At 43.6% G+C, this 21,240-nt stretch overlaps 1 protein-coding gene across 2 annotated transcripts in view; it reads left to right on the forward strand.

The window, feature by feature from the left end:
• LOC109425818 (dual specificity protein phosphatase Mpk3) overlaps positions 1-21,240 on the forward strand; it is a 120,749-nt gene that overhangs the window by 94,667 nt on the left and 4,842 nt on the right. For both annotated transcript variants that reach the window (XM_019701161.3, XM_029864556.2), the window contains one exon: positions 10,452-10,560. In XM_019701161.3, the coding sequence (XP_019556706.1) occupies positions 10,452-10,560 (109 nt within the window). The remainder of the gene's footprint in view (positions 1-10,451; positions 10,561-21,240) is intronic.

The raw sequence follows: 21,240 nt of genomic DNA on the forward strand, positions 1-21,240 counted from the left end.
ATCCCATATAAGACATGTTCAAAAATTGAGTTTCTGCCAGCTTTTCTCAAAATTGGACCTCTGTGTGACTGTCTGGGTTGGCAGGCAGGCAGATCGAAAATAATGGCTGCTGACGCTGACTGCGCCCATTCATCTGAGGAGGAGTTGTAGAACTTTCCCACTCGCAAAGACCCCATCGATCCTTTCTTTTCTTGATGCACGCAGACACTTGGGAAGGCGTCGCGTCATCCATTACCTTCAACGTGGAATCAAAGCAACCCGCACTGGAAAGCTGCTTTCGGCGCATCAGTCGACTGACGACACCCGACCCGAGCTTGCTTGGATGGGTTTGTTTTGCAATTGATTCCCCCCATGATAACAAACGGTGATGATGGGAAAGAAGGGAAGCCGACGACGACGTGCAGAACATGACGTCACTGCAGAATCTCGAGAACATTTTCAATGAAATCGGTATGTTCTTCCACCAGAATGGATGCGGTGGCAATGGCGGCGCAACAGCGTTGGTTGTTTCAACTTTTGCGTCATAGCTTTTGGTGAAAATTGTTTGCAGACTGTGTGTGGTGATGAGGATTCGCGTGGGCGGGATGTTATTTGGCGTCAATCGTGCCGATGAGCTTTATACGGGGGATGCTTGGTTGAAGTTGCGGTCAGGTATGAAGTACACTACCCGTCATAAGTACGGGCTCACTTAACCCTCGAGCAGTCGCGTCTTTGACTACATGCAGCGACGCCGCACTCACACTGTGTACCACAAGCGTGCATTTTTCATGGTGCGTGTACTCAGTACACGACGCGACCGCTCTCGGGTTAAAAAGTATTGCAACACTCAGTTGAATATTGCATCACCCCACAAAAAGTTTAGCATCACCTGAAAACAGTTAATTTTGTGATGCTTTATCTCGAAATCCTGATAATATGCAAAGGTACAATCCTCAGCAAAGTTGTTCGGAAGGTCGTTGGCATCACAATGACAAGCAGTTTGATTCGCAATTCTGCCGCTAGGTGACGCTAGGTGCATGGAAAATGAGCATTTTCAACTAGCTTTATCTCGTGATCCTGGTGAGATAGAACGTTCAAGTATTCGGCAAAGTTGTTCATAATAATAAGCAGTTTGGTTTGCAACTCTGCCGCTAGACGACGCTAATGAGCATGGAAAAATGAGCATTTTCAACTAGTTCCATGTCGTGATCCCGATGAGATAAAAAGTTGAAGTCTTCGGCAAAGTTGTTCGGAAAGTCATGGACATCACAATGACAAGCAGTTTTATTCGCAATTCTTAGTTCCATATCGTGATCCTGACGAGATAGACAGTTCAAGTATTCGGCAAAGTTGTTCGGAAAGTCATGGACATCATAATGATAAGCAGTTTGGTTCACAATTCTGCCGCTAGGTGACGCTAGTGAGCATGAAATAATGAGCATTTGCCAATGACAAGCAGTTTATGAAGTGAATCAGACCTGAATTACTTGAATATCAAGCGAATCAGGCCTGAATCACTTGAATATCATCTTTAAGAGGAAATAAGAGTGCAAGGGGCACAAAAGGTAATTTCAAGACGGGTTTAGGTTAATTGTATGAGGAAAATGTCTCTGGAGGGGAAACCAAAGAGGGTTTTAAAAGTTTATTTAAAGGGAAGCAATAAAAAGGTTGTCTCGTAGGCATTTATGGAGAGGCCCACACGCTCAGAAAACCGTTCTGATAAACGTGAACAAACAAACGCAAATATGAGAACAAGCAAATATACACCGTGAACTGGAACTAGTTCCAGCTGTCAATATGGGCGTTCTAGAAACCGTGACATCTAGTTCACGGTGTACATTTCTTATTGTTGTTATCGTTGCTATGCATAGTTCCCGTTCGTTCCCGTTGCCGTGACTGGGAGTGCACGTATATCGGAACGGATTTTTTTGCGTGCAGGAGGAATACGGGAGTTTCATGAAGACTTAACCCCTACGACCTCTGCAACAAACCGCTGAATTGAGATTCAGCAATTTATTGCCAAGATGATAATTTTTGCCATTTTTCGGGAATGGGGCATACGTCACCCTTTTCCCCAATCAATTGCAACAATTTTGCATTTTTCGCTCATGACGAAATAAGGGATATGAAGAATGCCAAAGGAAAAAGATTTCTTGAGCCCACACGATGTGTGGAGCACAATGACACCAATTGTTAGAAACACGGACGGAAAGCGCCCAGAAGGAGAAGAGACAGGAATTCAAGAATGACTCGAGAAAGGGAAACCAACATTTTGGGATCTCGGCTTTTAATTTATGGCATAAACATTGGGCATGGTTTTCAACATATGTTGAAGCCTTCTCTGCCTGTATTCGGGGTGACGAAATTCAAGTACCTACAGGGTTGTCTTGATGAAATAAACAATTGCCTAGAAATCCGATCGCTAACGACGGGAGGCTAGAACTACAGGTTTTTTCTTTCAGGTCGTAAATTATACAAGACTTCACACGCAGAGGATTTTTGCTGATTATGCAGCAACCTCAAGCCGATATGGAAATGAAGGGATGATCGTAAAATGGGTTGAGAAGAATGATCTGATTGTTTTTGCAACAAGAAAAAACTTGGAAATGCATAACCTTCCCCGAAAGAGAAAGGTAATCACAGACGACGATCATAATTGGATCGTAAAATTATGTTTATGGACGACCGTCCACGCATCCATGTTTAGAAGGCGTGAAAACTCTAACGCATGAGTGATCGTAAAACTAAGACGGGTGACGAAGAAAAGTAAACACTATAAATTTACGATCGCCCGGTGCGTTCATGAAAAATCAAGTTCGGGGATGATGATGGTTGGTGTGGCCCTTGATGACTCAGCCACTAAGGGAAGAAATTTTGAGATTGAATTCGCGAGTAATTTCGCTCTCCTCAGAATTTTGGTATGGTCTCACAGATGTGAGAATGTGGATGGGGGATGCTATGATGCATCGGAGATTTAGCCTTTCTGTATTCTGTTTTGGGGAGAGTTGTTGGGAGGTCCGAATCTCAGAGGTGAGAATAAATTGGCCATTCGATCTGGAGGCTCAATTAATCTCGCAGATGTGAGATGGCGAAATGGGGGGCATAGGGAAAATTGATCATCCGTGTAGGGGAGAGATTAGAATTGCTCTCACGGATGGGGGAGATGCAAATATTAGAAAGGAGCGTAATTAAAAAATCAATTACGCATGGGGGCATTGTGAAATTAATTTCTCTTTGGTATGGGGAGAGTCCTGGAGAATCTTTGATCAGGAGAATAAGAGTTGATGGTTAGGGAGAGGACCCCTATATAAAGGGTTGCAGATCCAAGGATCGGGGCGGCTGCCACTGCTGGTCTCGTCATATTATTTTTATCCTAGAAGTTTCTGTAGTCAGTTTAGTTTAGGCTGTTAGCAGGTGTTTCAGTTTTCAGTGCATTTAGTCAATGAGTCAGTTAGTCGGGTTTTTCTTGTAAGACATTATTTTTGTTAAAAAGAAGAATAAAGTGGTGTAGTGTTAACAAGTGTTGGTGAATCTATTGAAATGATGACATATCTTTAAGACTGCGAGTTCGAATTACTAAGTATCGGTTGCAATTTTGGAAAGTGAGTGGGGTCGCGGTCCGGTTACACCTCCTCATACCCCTGAAACCGACGTTTTTTGCTATTAAACTAGCCTGAAACCTAGCCTAAAGCCTTTTTTTCACCATTTACACTATATCATACTTATAATTTTGTCCCCTCGAGATTCGCCATTTATCACAACTACTTCCCTCTGAAACCCCGTGTACACACTCAATCCTGAATTACCTATTCAGTACTTTTGTAATGAAGTTAGAACAGCAGAACTTGAACTATTTCAGTAGCTTTGGTAATCGATTTTACAACTACACTAACTGTCAAAAACATATGCAAAAGAGGTAAACAATCGATTTTTGCTGTATTCAGCTGTTTTGATTTCGGCTTCCTTAAAAACTCTTTGAAACCTTTTGAAACACTCAGAATGGATTACTGTACGAATTTATACTGGCCCGCTTACTTTCACACAAAATTTGACGTTTAAGAGGTGTCGGCACCGCTCAAACGTCAAATTTTCTGTGAGAGTAAGCAGGCCAGCATAAATTCGTGCAGTGGACCATAGGGCACTGCATGGAATTCTCTCCTTCTCTTTCACTCTTACAGAAATTTAGTAAACAACAAGGCCACAAAACGTCAAAATCCCATACAAAATCAAAACAGTGCGGTGCCCTATACTGATGTATGCATGGAACTAGTGTAAGAATTTTACTGGTGAATCTTAAGCTGCTAGTACACAGGGTCAAATATTTGTCCAAAAAGAAACCAATGCTCAAACATCTTGTTTGACTCGATCGAATTTTCATTAGTGTCAAACTGATGTTGTTTCTTGAGTTCTTTCCTTGTCAAATATTTGACCCTGTGTACTACTGGCCTTAGTAAGATTGGACAACCGAACGAATGAGACAAGTCATGGCCTGTTATGCTGACTTCGGCTAGTAATTGAGGGGCCTACATGTAGAGGGGTGTAAGTCACCTTTTTGTCGAGCTTTTTTAAGCTTAGTACACTCAGCCAAATAAACTTAAGATTTCCATAAGGCCTAACTTATGAAACGGCCTTTGAATAATTCTAAATGATTAGAATGAGTTACATGTCGCTCTATGACGCAGAATCGTCTCACAACTTGGTTGTTATGCATATTTAGTAACATGGTATCCTCAAGCGTCGGTAGCCTGTGGATTAAACACGAGCACAGTGATCCCGACGTTCATGGATCGATTCCAGTCTGCATCATTTTAAGATTTGTTTTACTCTTTCCATAAATCTATCTTATGAAGTTTGTCATAACAAGAACACTGAATTTTCTCAAGGAACTCCTAGACGAGTTTCATAAGGAATTACACATACAAACTCCAGGAGGAATTCCCACAATCAGGAGGAATCAGAGACAATCCCGAAAGAAATTCCTAGAGAAACCCAGGAAGGAGTTCGTGAAAAAATCCTGGAATCAGTTTCAGAAAAAAAAAAAAACCCGGAAGAAGTTCCTGGAAGAAACCCGCAGGGTTTTCCCGGAGGAATGCTGGAAGGAGCTCCCGAAGGGATCCTAGAAAAAAGTTCATGGAGGTATCTCTAAAGAGGTTCTTGAATGAATCTCCAGAAGAATTCGTACAGGAATCCGGGAAGGAGTTTTTGAGAGAAATCCCAGAACAAGGATGGGAACACTCACTTGCAAAGAGTTACACTCACTTGCTTTTTTCTCAGCTCAGAAGCGTGCAATCGAGAAACGATGTATGGATGACTTTTGCATTGTGGTTTTGTCTAAAACTTTGCCGAATAGAGTAGGGGTCCCACATGCATATCAAAGTAGTGAGGGAACTGCGAAGGCAACTCTCCACGAGGTGAATGTAAATTACACTCACCTCGTGGAGAGTCTCCTTTACAACTCTGTCACGACTTTGGTATGCGTGTGCGACCCCTATTCTATTCGGCAAAGTTTTAGACAAAACCACAATACAAAAGTCGTCCATACATCATTTCTTGATTGCACGCTTCTGAGCTAAGAAAATAACAAGTGAATGTAACTCTTTGCAAGTGAGTGTTCCCATCCCTGTCCCAGAAGAGATTCTTCCCGGAATTACGATACTTTCGCAAGGAGTTCCTGGAAAAATTTCTTTGATAAATACCGGAAGAAGCTCTTGGAGCATTTCTGGAAGATTTTCCTAGATAAAATTCAAAAATAATTCCTGGAGAAATCCCAGAAAGAGCTCCTGGATGAACCTCGCATGGAATTCTTGGAGGAGTCCTGATGGAATCCCGGAATTCCTGAAGAACATCTGGGGGAATCTTTGAAGGAACTTCTTGAAGAATCCCAAAAGGAATTCCCTGAGAAATCTTGGAAGGAATCTTTGGAGGAATCCCAGAAGGACTTCCTGGATGAATTCCAGATGGAACCTGTTTAGAAATCTCGGGAGAAGTTCCTGGAAGAATCCCAGTGGGAACTCCTGAAGGAATTCTCAATAAACATTCGGACAAATCTCATAAAGAACTTCCTAGGAAGCCCAGATAAAACTCCTGGATGAAATTTGTGGAGAAACTGCGAAGGAGTTCCTGGAGGAATTCCTGTGGAATCCCAGAAGAAGCTCCTGGAATGGTGCCACCAGTATTTCATAAATCAGCACACTATCCCCCACGTACCCGAACCTCACATTTTGTTGCAAATTGAGTCCTCTATTAGGGAAAAATGGGAATATTTATATTTGGGACTTCATTGATAACCTAGAGCATCCTGAACACAATGAAATTTGAGAAAATGAAATAGTTAACATACCAGTTGTTCTAAAAGCTGAACTTGGATAAAAGCTGAATACCAAAAGGTGTTTTATATTCTGGGATGTTATAGGTGTTCCAAACTGTCCTATAGTGAAGTTCTTCAAATCTACAAGAATAATTTTATGTATTTTCGCCACAAATAATAACATTGTATAACCTACTGGAGTCCGTGAAGCTCTTCACATCTACAATGACATTTATAGACACTATAGGAATATTCCAGGTCAGCCAAACTACCCTGGGTTCAGAACTTCAGGCCTACACTCGTAACAGTAGCCATATCTGTTATACTGAGTAACATTACAGAATAAACCGCAATTACTGGAGCAATCTGAAGTTTACAAGCTTATCATAAACCTTCCTTCCATAAAAGTCCTTCCAATCTACAAGAATAACTTTTTGTGTTTTCGCCATAAAGTGTATATTATTGCATAATCTGCTGGGATCCGTGACGCCCTTGAAATCTCAAATGTTATTTGAAGACACTACATGGATATTCCATGTCAGCCAAACAAAATTGGAGTTCAGGTCTACACTCGTAACAACAGCCATATCTGCTATACTGGTAACGTTGCATATTTATCCGTGGTTACTGGAGTAATCTGAAGTCTACTTTTTTATCATAAACCTTTGGGATATTCAAGTTCGTCCAAACTGTTCTATAGCAAAGTCCTTCAAATCTACAAGAAAAACTTTATGTGTTTTCACCATAAATAAAAGCAAAGCATAATCTGCTGAGATCCGTGACGCACTTGAAATCTGAAATGACATTTAGAGACACTACAGGTATATTCCAGGTCAGCCAAACTACCTTGGAGCTCAGAACTTCAGGTCTACACTCGTAACATCAGCTATATCTGACATATTGAGTAACGTTTCATCAATCGCGGTGACTGGATCAACCTGAAGTCTACCATATATTATTATGAACCTTTGGGATATTAAAAAGACACGGACAACGTCTTCAGCTTTTGGCTGTACAGACTGTTTTAAACTTAACATTAGACAACGGACAACGGAGCATGCACCAGTGGAAACGGGGAAGAAACTATTCTCACGAAAAGTTTCAACGCCCGAAGCGGGAATCGAACCCTCACCCCATAGCTTGGTGCGATTATAAGCTTGGTGACCCTAACCGCACGGCTACGAGGCTCCACCATATTGAGGGTCGTTTAAACTATCTTGATAGTAACAGTAGTTATTCTCACAATGTACTTTAGACTATAGTCTGCAATCCCCCTGGCATATCATGAGTCATTTCAAGATAGTTTTAAGATATTCCAGATTAACAACACTACCACTGAGACCATAGCTTCAGGTCTACACTTGTGATAATAGCTTTTGCCACTACGTTAAGGACAAGGTATTTGGAGTACATTGCTCAAAATTTCTAGAGCACCGTTTTTTAGAACCGTTGAACGGATTTGGACTAAAATGCATCACGCTATTGACAACCACTGAACAATTAGCGTGATGCATTTTCATCCAAATCCGTTCAACGGTTCTAAAAAACGGTGCTCTGGAAATTTTCAGCTATGTACTCCAAATACCTTGTCCTTAAGTAGTGTTACATAATCCACTGTACTTACCAAAGCTGTTACAGGAACAATAAACGTTGTTATAGATTTTTGGAATATTATGGGATTTCTTACTGTTATGAAGCTTAGTTGCTAAAAACAACCACTGTAACTTTCAGAAGACATACTGGACATGATAGATTACAAATGGTAGCTTTGTATAACGGAAGAAGTTACCGTTATACCTGTAGACTTTAGGATCTAATCTCAAGAACAGTTTGGATGACCTAGGATATCCCGAATGATCTGATACTGTCTATTGAATTTTCAGAAGACTTGCTGGACAGGATAGATTACAAATCGTAGATTTGCATAATGAAAAAAGTTACCGTTACACCCGTAGACTTATGGAGTTAAACTCAAGAACAGTTTGGATGACCTAGGATATCCCGACTGATCTGATACTGTCTATTTACCTTCCAGAAGACATACATGATAGATTACAAATCGCAGCTTTGTATAATGAAATCAGTTACCGTTACACCCATTAAGATCTAGACTCAAGAACAGTTTGGATGATCTAGGATATCCTGAATGATCTGATACTGTCTATTGAATTTTCAGAAGACTTACAAATTGCAGCTTTGTATAATGAAATAAGTTACCGTTACAGCCATAAATTTAAGGATCTAAACTCAAGAATAGTTTGGATGACCTAGGATGTCCAGAAAAAATATTCCGCATAATATTCTACCGTTTTTATACTACTATTGAATACCCAAACTACAGAAAACCGTAGAAAAAAACTCCAGAAGAACGCTAGGAAAAATTCCGGCTTCGAAGGGTTAAGCAGTGCAATTCATTTCTATACTGTATAGTGGTAATCACGTTCAAATGTATGCGTGCCTTTTTTGTAGCTGTGAAACTGCGAGGAAAATATTTGCACTCTTACCCCGGACGTTAGTTTTTTAATTATTTACCTGTTTTACCCATTTTGATTGGGTAATATTTGCATGTGCAATTTGAATAGCCTTTGAATTGGCGTGTACTTTTGTGTGAGGAAAAATTTGCACTAGTGTTCGTGTGCTGAAATGTCACTTCTCTATAGGGCACTGCACTGTTATGACTTTGTATGGGATTTCGACGTTTCTTGGCCTTGTTGTTTTCAAAATTTCTGTAAGGGTACGGCCAGAGTGGACGCGTCACGCGATGCGGCGCGGATTTTTCATACGATTTGACAGCTCCTTATTATTGATTGTTATTCCTTTGCGTGCAAATTTCCGCGCCGCGTCGCGTTGCGCGTCCACTCTGGCCGGTACCTAAGAGTGAAAGAGAAGGAGAGAATTTCATGCCGTGCCCTATTCCTTTATATATAGGGTAAATCGCCAATTGTTGCACGGCTAAAAATTCGTCAATTGTCGCACATCTCATAAGAAAAGCATGGAGTGTGCGTGCAACAATAGGCTACTTTTTAGTCATGCAACAATTGGGTTTTTGAATTAAGAAAAAAGTATTGATTTTTTGATGTTATATGAAAGATCACCTTTTTCTGAACCACCGTGATATTTTTCAGATTTTTAGAACTTTATTTTGATACCTAAATCGATTTCGAAGAAATTATTCGAAATCACCTTTTGACAGTTGACCAACTGCTTGACAGCTTCGCCCAGTACAAAATGTAACGAGGGGTGATTCGACAAATCGCTCCCATACAAACTTCAAACTGTTTTTAAAATAGGTTCCCGCGCACCAAAATTCATGAAAATTTGGATTTCGGCTCAGTTTTGCATGTATATTCAGAAAATGGAACTATCTCAACACCGCTAAAGAAGCCAATTGACGATTTACCCTATATTTTAATATGATTGCCATGAGCAGCTCATTAAAGCTTCAAACTAAACAAAACGAATCGTGTGTCAAAGTTTAATAAATTTATACAAACGAAAGTACCAATGTAAACCGAAACGCCCACCTAAAAACTCGAGTAATGCCACTTAGCAAAGCACTCCTCTTCTCACTTTACGACCTATCCATCTATCAGCCGGCGGGAAACCCACGCAACCCAGCTTCTGTCATGTAACTTATGTTCTATTTCGCTTCTCTACGTGACGCAACTGTCTTCCTCCGCAATCGCCGCGCAATGCAAAGAGCCCTACCCCTAGTGTCTTCCCGCAAAGAAAAAAGAAACTGGCAAGGCCCACACTTTCATTCTTGAAAAATGAATGGAAAAGCTTTGAAGGGTTTTCCTCGAAAGCCCACGCATTGACAACCATCACAGAGTAGGCGAAAAAACACACCGAACAACCATTTATCCCTGCGATACCGTCGTTTTCCTTCACCCGCCACCACCACCCACCTGCACCCTTCTTGAACGGTAGCCTGCTTCGATCTCTAATACATTTTTTCTTCTTCTACCGCCAACTTTCTCTTTCACATGCTCGCTCCGTGCGAATGTGCGTGAAAAACAACATCAACAACAACGGCGACGAATCCTGCGATGCCTACTGTGTTTGCTGCGGCGCTGCCACCACCAACCACCCACGCGGCTACCGACCAATACACACGTTCGCCGCTGCCGTTCATCCTTGCTCTCCCGGTTTCTCCATTGCGTAGGCGGCTATGCGAACTTTCGGCAATCGTTTCCGGAGTGGTGCGAGGATGAAGTCATCAACGCTAACCTGCAGTCGGGATGTGCCGCTACCGAACAACTGATGGGATTGAGGTGAGTGTGCTTCCGTAGTGTCACGTGTAGTGTGCGCTGTTAGTGTTTTCCGACGAAGCCATCCGGTCACGGTTTCGCGGTTTTACAGAACGTTCGATGAAATTACGCGGTTAATTTGCAAAAGTCGTCGAATCTAGTGCGTGAGAAAGAAGAAGTATGCTTTTTGTTCATTATTGTTGAATGATCGATTACGACGGCGGCGAATGAATGCAACCTTTCGAGGGAAAATCACTCGCGAGTGCTCCATCAACCGGCACCGCTGTCTACGACCACCACCGATGCCATAGCAACCGACCGAAAAGGTTACGTGAAGTTTTTACTACCATCTTTCTAATGATAGAAGCATAATGAAGATGATGACGGTGAAGTGAGTGTTAAATCATCCGTTGCGGTTAGAAGACAGTTAGAAGACATTTGAAATACCTTCAATTTTATCGTTTTAGATGCTTGGAATGTTAAAATCTTGTGATAATAATAGTGTATTGTAGCGCATCTTAGTTTATCATTTCAATAGGTACCCTTTGTTTTGCCTTTCTCGTACACTAAGTGTACTGGAAAGGCTATATGTTCACTCCAAAAATGACTTTTTGATAGAAGGCCCGGAGGGTCGAGTCACATATACCAATCAACTCAGCTCGACGAATTGAGGTGATGTCTGTGTGTATGTATGTGTGTGTGTATGTATGTGTGTATGTGTGTGTACAAAAAACTCACATCACTTTTTGGCAGTAAACCTCAACCGATTTTAATGACCGACAGTTCATTCGACGCGGAATCTGATCCCATTGTTTCCTATTGAAAATGGTTCGGATAGGTCCAGTAGCGTGGTTCAAAAAATCGTTTTGGCTCCACACCGCTTATTCGATTCCTAATAAGATTATATGCCTTCTCCCAAAATTTGAGCTTAATTGGTTGAATATTGAGACTGCACAAGCCCTTCAAAGTTTGTATGGGAATTACTATGGGAAAACGAAGTTTTTCATTCAATCGACTGTAGCATTTCCCCAAGTGCCCTATAGGGTTATTTGACCCTTGGCACTGCTAGACTACTCTATCAGCTACAACTTTGCCGAAGACCGCATTCAAATCGGACGCCTTATTAATTAGTTACCGGTTTTTATCCAGAATTGAAATCTTTACTCATGATGGTTAAACTATTCGGTGGGCATCACTGCATTTTGCAGTGAAACATAGTAGCCATGATTTTAGTGTGCTATCTTTGGCGCCATATGCAGCAATGTTGCCTGCTGGGAAGCTGGAGGATCATTGCTAAAGTTTGTCCAGTTGGATACAAATCGATAACTAATTAATGAGACGTCCGATTTGAATGCGGTCTTCGGCAAAGTTGTAGCTGATAGAGTAATCTAGGAGTAGCAAGGGTCAACTAATCCTCTAGGGCACTTGGGGAAATGTTATGGTCGATTGAATGAAAAACATCGTTTTCTCATAGTAATTCCCATACAAACTTTGAAGGGCTTGTGCAGTCTCAATTTTCAACTAAATGAGCTCAAATTTTGTGAGAAGGCATATAATCTGGTTACGAATCGAATAAGCGGTGTGGAGCAAAAACGATTTTTTGAACCACGCTAAGGTCCAGCCGTTCCGGAGTTATGGCCATTTAGGTGTTCCGGAAGGGGCCAGATATGAAAATGCTACAACCCTATGCATGCGACACATAAAACCGCGGCATTTTCCATAACCTGATGAACGGTATGCAGGAAAATACTCTTAGACCATATCTGAACCGGTTGTGTTCCAGAACCGGTTCCGGGTGTCCCGCCGGAAGTGGCCAAATAAAAATGTGAACCAAATCCATGCATGCGACACATCAAATAGCGGCTTTTTCGATAACCTGATTAACGGTATGCAGGAAAATAGTGTCAGACCATATCTGAACCGGTAGTATTCCAGAACCGGTTCCGGGTGTCCCGCCGGAAGTGGCCAAATATTGAAGTGGAGCAAACCTATGCACGCGACACATCAAATCGCGGCTTTCTCGATAACCTGATAAACGGTTAGCAAGAAAATAGTCTCACACCACATTAGAAACTACAGGTAGTGTTCCGGAACCGGTTCCGAGTGTCGCGCCGGAATTGGCCAACTACAAAAGTGAACCAAACCCATGTATGCGACACACCAAATTGCGGCTTTTCTGATTACCTGATGAACGGTAAGCAGGAAAAGAGTCTTAGACCATATTTGAACGGGTGGTGTTCCGGAACCGATTCCGAGTGTCCCGCCGGAAGTGGCCAAATACATAAGTGAACCAAAGTAATGCATGCAACACATCAAATTGCGGCTTTTTCGAAAACCCGATGAACGATTAGCAAGAAAATAGAACCAAACTACATTAGAAACTACCGGTAGTGTTCCGGAATCGGTTGCAGTTGTCCCGCCGGAAGTGGTCAAATGTAAAAGAGAATCAAATCCAGGCATGTCACACATCAAATCGCAGCTTTTTAGGTAATCTGATGAACGGTTAACAAAAAAAATCTCAGACCACATTAGGGAAAACCAGTAGTGCTCCAGAACCGATTCCGGGTGTCCCGCCGGAAGTGGACGAATGTGGAAGGAAACCAAACACATGCGTGCGGCTTATTAAATACCGGCTTTTTCGATAACCTGAAGAACGATCAGCCAGAAAATAGTCTCAGATCACATTAGAGACTACCGGTAGTGTTCCAGCTGGAATTGGTAAAATGTAAAAATGATCCAAACCCATGCATGTGACACATCAATTCGTGGCTTTCTAGGGGTGAACAGTTAGAGGAAACTAGTTTCATGCCATATTTGGGACAATTGGTACTGTCCTGGTTCCAGATGTCTCGCCGTAAGTGGTAAAATGTAAAATTGAACCAAACTCATGCATTCGGTGCATCAAATCACGGCCTTTTCGATTACCTGATGAACGGTTAGTAAGAAAACAGGCACAGACTACATAAGTTACTACCGGTAGTGTTTGTGGTTCCGGGTGTCCCGCCGGAAGTGGCCATAAACAAAAGTTAACCAAACTAATGCATGCCACACGTCAAATCGCGGCTTTTTTGATAACCTGATTACCGGTTAGCAAAAAAATAGGCTAAAACCGTTTTAGAGACTACCAGCAGTATTACAGAACCAACTTTGGGTGCTTTGCCGGAACTACGAAAGTGAGCAAAATCATAACAAGCGATAGATATGTGCAATTGTTTTCTTCATCATGACAAAACTAAAGTGATCTCAGAACTCATCAAATTACACCATTTCAGATTCCTACTCATCCTTACAGTCAACGTTGTATGGGAAAATTAAAATTTAATCGCAACAACCCTGAACATTTTTTTTTCAATCCCCTTTTGCGTCTAAAGTTACTTCACAAAATTCTGATGTGACTAGTTGCGCCCTCGCGCTCTGTAATGTGGTTGAAATTTTATTGTGATTTAGTTTGGGAAATTTCACTTGCTTGCATTTTGTTCAATTTTACATGGATCTTGTAATCAGCATTAATAAAATATAGCCTGAAGTGTACAGAAAAAATTTTGTCGACGACCCCAAAGTGATCTGTGGTTGTGAAAAAGGTTATATCTTAGCTTGTAATCATCGTCTTCATATTGATTGGCCTCCAATGACAGTGGTCAGGCAGTCAACTGAGAGCTCTGATATTTTTAAGCTCTGCCTATACGTTGAACATAACGTCGGAATATGCGTCATCAATAAGTTTTTCTATTCGATAATGGCTTTGATAAAATTCTTGCTTTTCTCAATAAAGTATTCTCAGGATTCAGGAACACTTCGGCTTACGTCGACATCATGAGTACATATTTGACGAGAAAGGCGCTATCACCACTAGGTGGATTAATCAGGGTTTTTTTTTACAACAGAACTATGTATGTAATTGAAAACATAAAGCAATGATTTTCAATAACTTCTTAAGGACAAACGTCTTGGAATCCCGCTACAACAGTACATCAGAACTTCAGACGCACAAATCTCAAGAAGCAAGCTTCAAACAACAGTGCATTACATATTGAGCATACATATTGAGCAAAATCAAAAAGCAAAAAACGGGAAAACCTTGAATTATCAGTATTGGAAGTTCGGGGCTGGGCGAACAGTGAGGACTCGGTATTGCGACATTTGCACCCATTTAGACTTGGCCGAAATTCATTATCATCACAGTCGAATTTCGCACACGACTTCGCAGCGGCTGGCATGCACAAGTTTGGTTAAGTTCAAGACAGGGGCGTCGGATGCACAACAGGTAAACAAAATAAGTTTGATTAGTGTGAAATTTCGCTGGGAAATGATGGTTCAGTGGATTCTCAAATTATCACAGTAGTCTAAACATTAATGAGAAACCCAATATAAACGAATACAACACGGAGTGTTTTACTTGAACGTATGCTTCACAGAAGAGCTTGATAGGAAATGACTGAACTTTGCATAACGATCGTACACGTCAAGTTATCACCGCCTACTACTTTAACACCCCCTCTCGATCGTTAGCGGCAACGGTTCAACGAAACGTCGCGATGTCCAACGCGTCGGTTCACGGATAATAACAGTATGTTCGATGAAGCTGATTTGCCTTGTGAACCTTGGAAAGGACATACTGATCCCAACAAACCTCGTCAATCCAGGAATTGCTTGTTGATCGTGATCTTCTGAAATATGCCTCCGTATCTGCATATTCTTCTTGTAGCATCTCTTTCGGTCCAGATTCCTCTCCAATCTCCATACCATGTCTCTGCTGGACAAACTTTGTTTGCCGCAATTAGAATCAAAGAAACCAGCAGCACGGTATTCTGAATCTAGTCAAACGATTCGGGAACTTACCTAGAGGCACGTGCTCCCGATCGCTACGCTTCGTGTTTGACTCCAAGCAGTCGCCATGTGTTTTCTGCGAAGAGAGCGCCTTAAGGCTTAAGGGGTTTCTTCCTTCTTCCACCTTTCCGATTGATCCACTGTTCTTCAACGGATCTTCCAGCGGGATCTTCAATATCCCGTTATTAAAGAATTTCTGGAATTTCTGCTCCCCCTCCCTCTGGATCAATTGGCTTTCTCCGTTCTTTCTCATTTTTCTAAATTTGAGACCAATGCTGCCGCCGATTGTGTGTTTGATTCAACTCCAACTCGCATGAATTTCCTTCTAGATTCGCTTCATCAATTAGTTCATTGCTGAGCTTGAACTGCGCACGTCATCCAAAGAATGACAGGCCCATACCGGCTTGAGCTAACTTCCTCACTGATAGAGGGATCACTCGCGACTCGCAATTTCGGAGCGACGATCACATTCTTCTTGCAAAACCGAACGCCTACTTTTTGATACTCTCCGCTGTACTCCCTCAACTGTACCTTTCAACAATACACCGTCCTTGGCCACGTCTACTGAGATTGGGTTCTTCAGTTTCCATACATTCTGCAGATAGCTCGCATCGTTGATGAAATGATTACTGCTCCCCCAGTTCACGCAAAATCGTATTGGTTCAGTACCCGATGAATTTTCAGCACGAGTTGACATGAACGTAACCGCCTTTCTATCCGTCGCTGAACAATTCGCACAATCTTTAGATTCGTTCCAGCGGCAATCCTTCTTCATATGCCCTAAGCTTCTGCAACGATGGCACTCCAGTAAACTTCTTTGGCTGCCGCTTCTTCCAAGCCGCACCAATGTCTTTACTTGAATCACCTTGCCGATCTATCCGCTTTCCTTCTTCGGCAAGCAGCGGCTACTTTACCACTCTCATCGGTAGATCCTTTTTCTCAAGGTTTTCAAAAGCCGATACCAACGTGCTGTAGTTATCCGGTAGTCAAAAACAAATGTACCACCATCTTCATCATTTTCATCATTTTCATCCATTTTGCCACCCGCAGACTGACAAACGAGATCACCAAACACTTGAAAGGGGCTTCGTATTGACGAACCTTCTCTCATCCGTAGTCTTGCTAACTGCTTCCTCAACAGGGTCCGACTGGACACGGAGCGTTTGTCAAATGTGTGGCAAATGGTGCGGAGGTGAACCTTCATGACCGTATTTTCTTCTGGAGCCCGTAGACTTCTACTGATGATGTGCCTTCTTATTCACAACGCACATTGCTGTACCTCGTACCCCAGCTGTTGAACCCGGCTCGTCGAATCACAGAGCGATGTTTGAGTGAACGGGGCATTGCAGAGGCTCCCGGGATGTTCAGGTCTGCTATGCAGAAATACCTGAATGAGGGAGTTTTCCCAGAGGTTTGGAAGCGGCATGCCTGATACTATTGCCAAAGGCGGGAAAACCACACGGAGACCCGTCGGCATAAAGACCAATATGTTTGATCGAGGGCTCATATAGCCGAGGCGGTAAACGCACGGGTATTCAGCATGACCATGCTGAGGGTGACGGGTTCGATTCCCGGTCGGTCCAGGATCTTTTCGTAAAGGAAATTTCCTTGACTTCCTTGGGCATAGAGTATCTTCGTGCCTGCCACACGATATACGCATGTAAAATGGTCATTGGCAGAGGAAGCTCTCAGTTAATAACTGTGGAAGTGCTCATAGAACACTAAGCTGAGAAGCAGGCTTTGTCCCAGTCAGGACGTTACGCCAAGAAGAGGAGAGGATGTTTGATCGACACGGCAGGGGAGGTGCTCAAAAAGATCATTCTCAAAAGACTGTTGAGGCACACCGAGGATGTAAATGATGTCTCGAGCAAGCTTGTTATTTGGTGAAAACATTCGCGAAACGATGCGATTCGCTTTCGACAACGAATACGTTTTCACCCTTCCTCGCTTTATCAAACCAACCTCCCGTACAAATAGCACACGAACAAACTCGACGCTGATCAGCATGGTTGCCTGCTCCTTTTCGCCGTTAAGTGTTGCGTTCCAGCCAAGCCTGCTGTCTTTTCATCGCTTTCGATGCTTTTCGATTAGCTTATCGCGAAGCTTCGTAGGCTGGAAACATTGTTGTTGTGGTGTCGGTACATGCGAATGTTGATTCTGTGTGCGTGTCATGTGCGTGAACATGTGGCGGCACTGACAGATGTGTGCAAAATCGTTTGTGAGTTACATTATGTTCGTTTTGCCACCTCTTTACCCGCTGAGCAGTGTACAGTTCAATCGCAATCGATAAAAATACAATTGATAAGTCGGTTGAGCATTCGTGAGGTGATAATTTGTATCATTGGTCTCAAGCAACCAGTTCAGCTTCCGGTACGGGGAGGTCGACCGTAAACGATGTCTTGTCGGTTACAAAGACCTCCGAGATAGTGTTACAGCGTAAGAAAAGGGGGATTCACTACTCTGTAGTAGTGACTCTGCATGTAAGAAACGCTTTCAATAGTGCCAGTTGGACGGCTGTTACCGATGCGCTCCTTCGTCTGGGAATACTCGAGTACCTGTACAAGATTCTCGTAATCTACTTTCAAAATCGAGTATAGTTTACGACACAGATGTGGGTCGGAAGTGGTTCCATATAACCTCAGGAATCCCGCAAAAATCCATCCTGCATCCGGCGCTATGGAATGTCATGTACTACGACGAGGTGTTGAGGTTCAAGTTCCCTGTGGAAATGGCAATCGTCGGCCTCGCTGACAACATTACAATGGAGGTCTATGAGGAATCGATCGAAGACATAGAATTGGTTGCTGCCCACTCGATCGCAGTTGTGGTAGAGTGGATGACATTCAGGAATCTGGAATTGGTTCATCACAAATCTGAGGTGCTGGTTTTGGAGGTGATGATCGACGAACAGCTTACCTCGGAAGCCACGTTTATTATGCCTGAAAGAGAGCCTCCACATCTATAGTGGCACTGCCCTGGATTATGTCCAATAGTTTTGCGGTGTATGCCAGCAAGCGCAAGCTTCTGCCTAGTTTCGCCTCGTCCATACTAGGATATGGCCTCCATGGCCCAATGGTAGCTGCGTGGCACAGTTCTACCCACAGGAGGTTCCGGAGAGACGAAGGGTTCAGGTATCTGTTCAGCAGATTATCATCCATGGCTGAGATGAAAAAAGCGGTGTTTGATAGTAGGCATGAGAGTACGTCACCTTGTCGCAGTCCCCGGTGAGATCCGAATGAGCTGAATAGTTCACTCGAAACCTGCATCCATCGTTGCTTTGATGAGTCTGGTCAGTTTCCCAGGAAAGCTGTTGCCGTTCATGATTTTCCGTAGCTCTGTGCGGTAGATACTGTCATATGCCGCCTTGAAGTCGATGAACAAGTGAGACATTGGGACCTGATATTCACGGCATTTCTGAAGGATTTGCTGTACGTTGCGGATTTGGCCTCTTGACAACCGGCCATCAATAAACCCGGCTTGATATTCAACTTCCGATGAACTCATTTGTTTTAGGTGACAGACGACGGAAGATGATCTGGGATAGCACTTTGTGGGCAGCATGCAAAATGGTGATCGCTTTGAATTTCTCACATTAAAAATAGTTGCCTGCTTTCACGTGCATGACTGGGACAGATTAACACCGTCTTTCACTCCTCCGGTAGTTGTTTGGTTTCCAGATCCTGACTATCATCAGTTGCAGGCAGGTGGAAAACTTTTAGCTGCGATACTATCATTACCAGCTGTTTTGTTGGTTGTTGGTTCTCAGCTCGTGAAAGACATCCTTAACTTTCCTCAGCGTGAGAGTTGAGAGTATTTCCGTCATTTTGCCTTGGTATCTCGAGCCTGCATTATCCACGCTATTCAAGTGCTCATCGAAGTGTTGCTTTCACCTTTCGACTGCTTTTCGTCCATCCGTCAAGAGGGTCCGATCTTTATTCTTACAGACTTCGGCTCGCGGCACATAGTCCTTGCGGGATGCGCTGAGCTTCTAGTAAAACTTTCGTGTTTCTTTGGAACGGCACATCAGTTCCATTCCTTCGCACGCTGCTTTTTCCAGGCGTCGTTCAATTATCCCGACATAGGCGGGTCTGTTGTTTCCGCTTCTTTTCGTATCGTTCTACATAACGATTTCCTTGCTGCAGAATTACCACCCGCGTTACCTTCTTCTCCTTCAAAATCGCTCTGCACTCCTCGGCGAACCATTCGTTTGCACGTACCCGATGGTGCTCACGGCTACGTCCTTGATGGATGCTTTTACTGTTCTCCAGCAGTCCTCTAGAGGGGCAACGTCAAGCCCTCTTCTTCTTCTTCTTCTTCTTCTTCTTGATGGTCAGAGGAGATCGCATTGTCCTAGATGGGTTCTGGGCGTCTTGCTCGGCTTCCTTTGGGTCGTTATGTGGGCGAGTTCAGGACACGCGCTTCGGGATGCCTTGCTGGGTCGACTTTGCTTGAATGGTTTCGGGTGGCTTCCACGGCCACGGGTCGAAATGAAGATGTTCATAGGCACCAGTCGGGTTGACCGGAGGCGGATCCAGCGGTGGTTGTATCAACTTTGATAACACCATGACCCACTTCTTCTTGGGAAGCTCTCTAAAGACCGGACGGGTTTCGGCTGTCTTCTAGATTGGCTTGAGTGCCGCACGAATTTATTCTGGCCAAGATTCTGGCCTGCTTGCTCTCACAGAAAATTTGACGTTTGGGAGGTGCCGGCACCGCTCAAACGTCAGATTTCCGGTAAGAGTAAGCAGGCCAGCATAAATTCGTGCAGTGGACCATACCAGATGATGCACACGAAGAAGTACCAGCGGGAATACTGTAGCAGTGGTAGTTGACTTAGGGTTCGATGCATGGCACAAATGTCCCAAATGGAGGATAACGTGCCTCTGGAGCCGGCCTTCTTATAGGGTTCGACTTGATCACCGGCCGAGTACCGACGGATATCGGGATGGGCTTGTCCATGGAACGGCTTCTAGCAAACATCGAAGATAGCTTAGTTACCGGACGGAGACTGACTGACACGATTACAGGCGCGACTGCTGGACTGGTACCGGCGAGCATCACGATCGGCTTCACAGCATGCTCACCGAACGGGCACCGATGGGCATCAACGTCGATTTAGTTTCCGAGCAGAAAGCAGCGGATTTCAAACCGGAACTGTCTACTGGACTGGACCAGCGAATGGGAACCGACGGACATCGGAGCGGAATAGCTCATCGAACTGATTCCAGTGGGCATCAGAGTTATCGGAGGAGGATCGGTTATCGGCGAGTTGGTATCGACGGGCATCAGATTGGAATCGACCACTGGACTGCCTCTGGTAGACCTCAGGATCGGAATGGCTGCCGAAAGGGGGGTTGGGGTTACCGAACGGGGTTCGGCCACAAACTGCAACTTCTGGAATACCGGATAGGAATCGGTCGCAGAATGGTACGGCTGGAGTACTGGAAGGAGACCGGTCGGATTTTGTTGCGGCTGGAATGCCGGAAGAGAACTGGCTTTACATTGGAGCGGCTGTGGTACTAGAAGGGATCTAATCGGATTCGTAGGAACTGGAACTTACGTCCCCACTGGAACAAAGTCTGCTTTGTAACTACCGATGGACGTCCGTACATTCTATGGTATCGGCGTCGCCTCGCTTAATGGTGTCTTGCTGACCGGTGCCTACTGGCCATGGGCATCACAGTCACAGGGGTTGGATGTTGACGGTCGAATCATCGGATGCCACCTGGCGGTTGGTAAAGCCTGAAGATGTTTGTCGAACTTCGTAGGGTACCGAACTCGTAGGTCGAATTGCTTTGCTGGACCGTCCTCGAATCTATGCAATCCAGTAGCAGGAATATTTCCACTAGATTTTAGCGCACTCTAAGTTACTCCGTA

This window comes from Aedes albopictus, chromosome 3 (assembly GCF_035046485.1).
Source record: "Aedes albopictus strain Foshan chromosome 3, AalbF5, whole genome shotgun sequence".
NCBI classification, from domain to species: domain Eukaryota; kingdom Metazoa; phylum Arthropoda; class Insecta; order Diptera; family Culicidae; genus Aedes; species Aedes albopictus.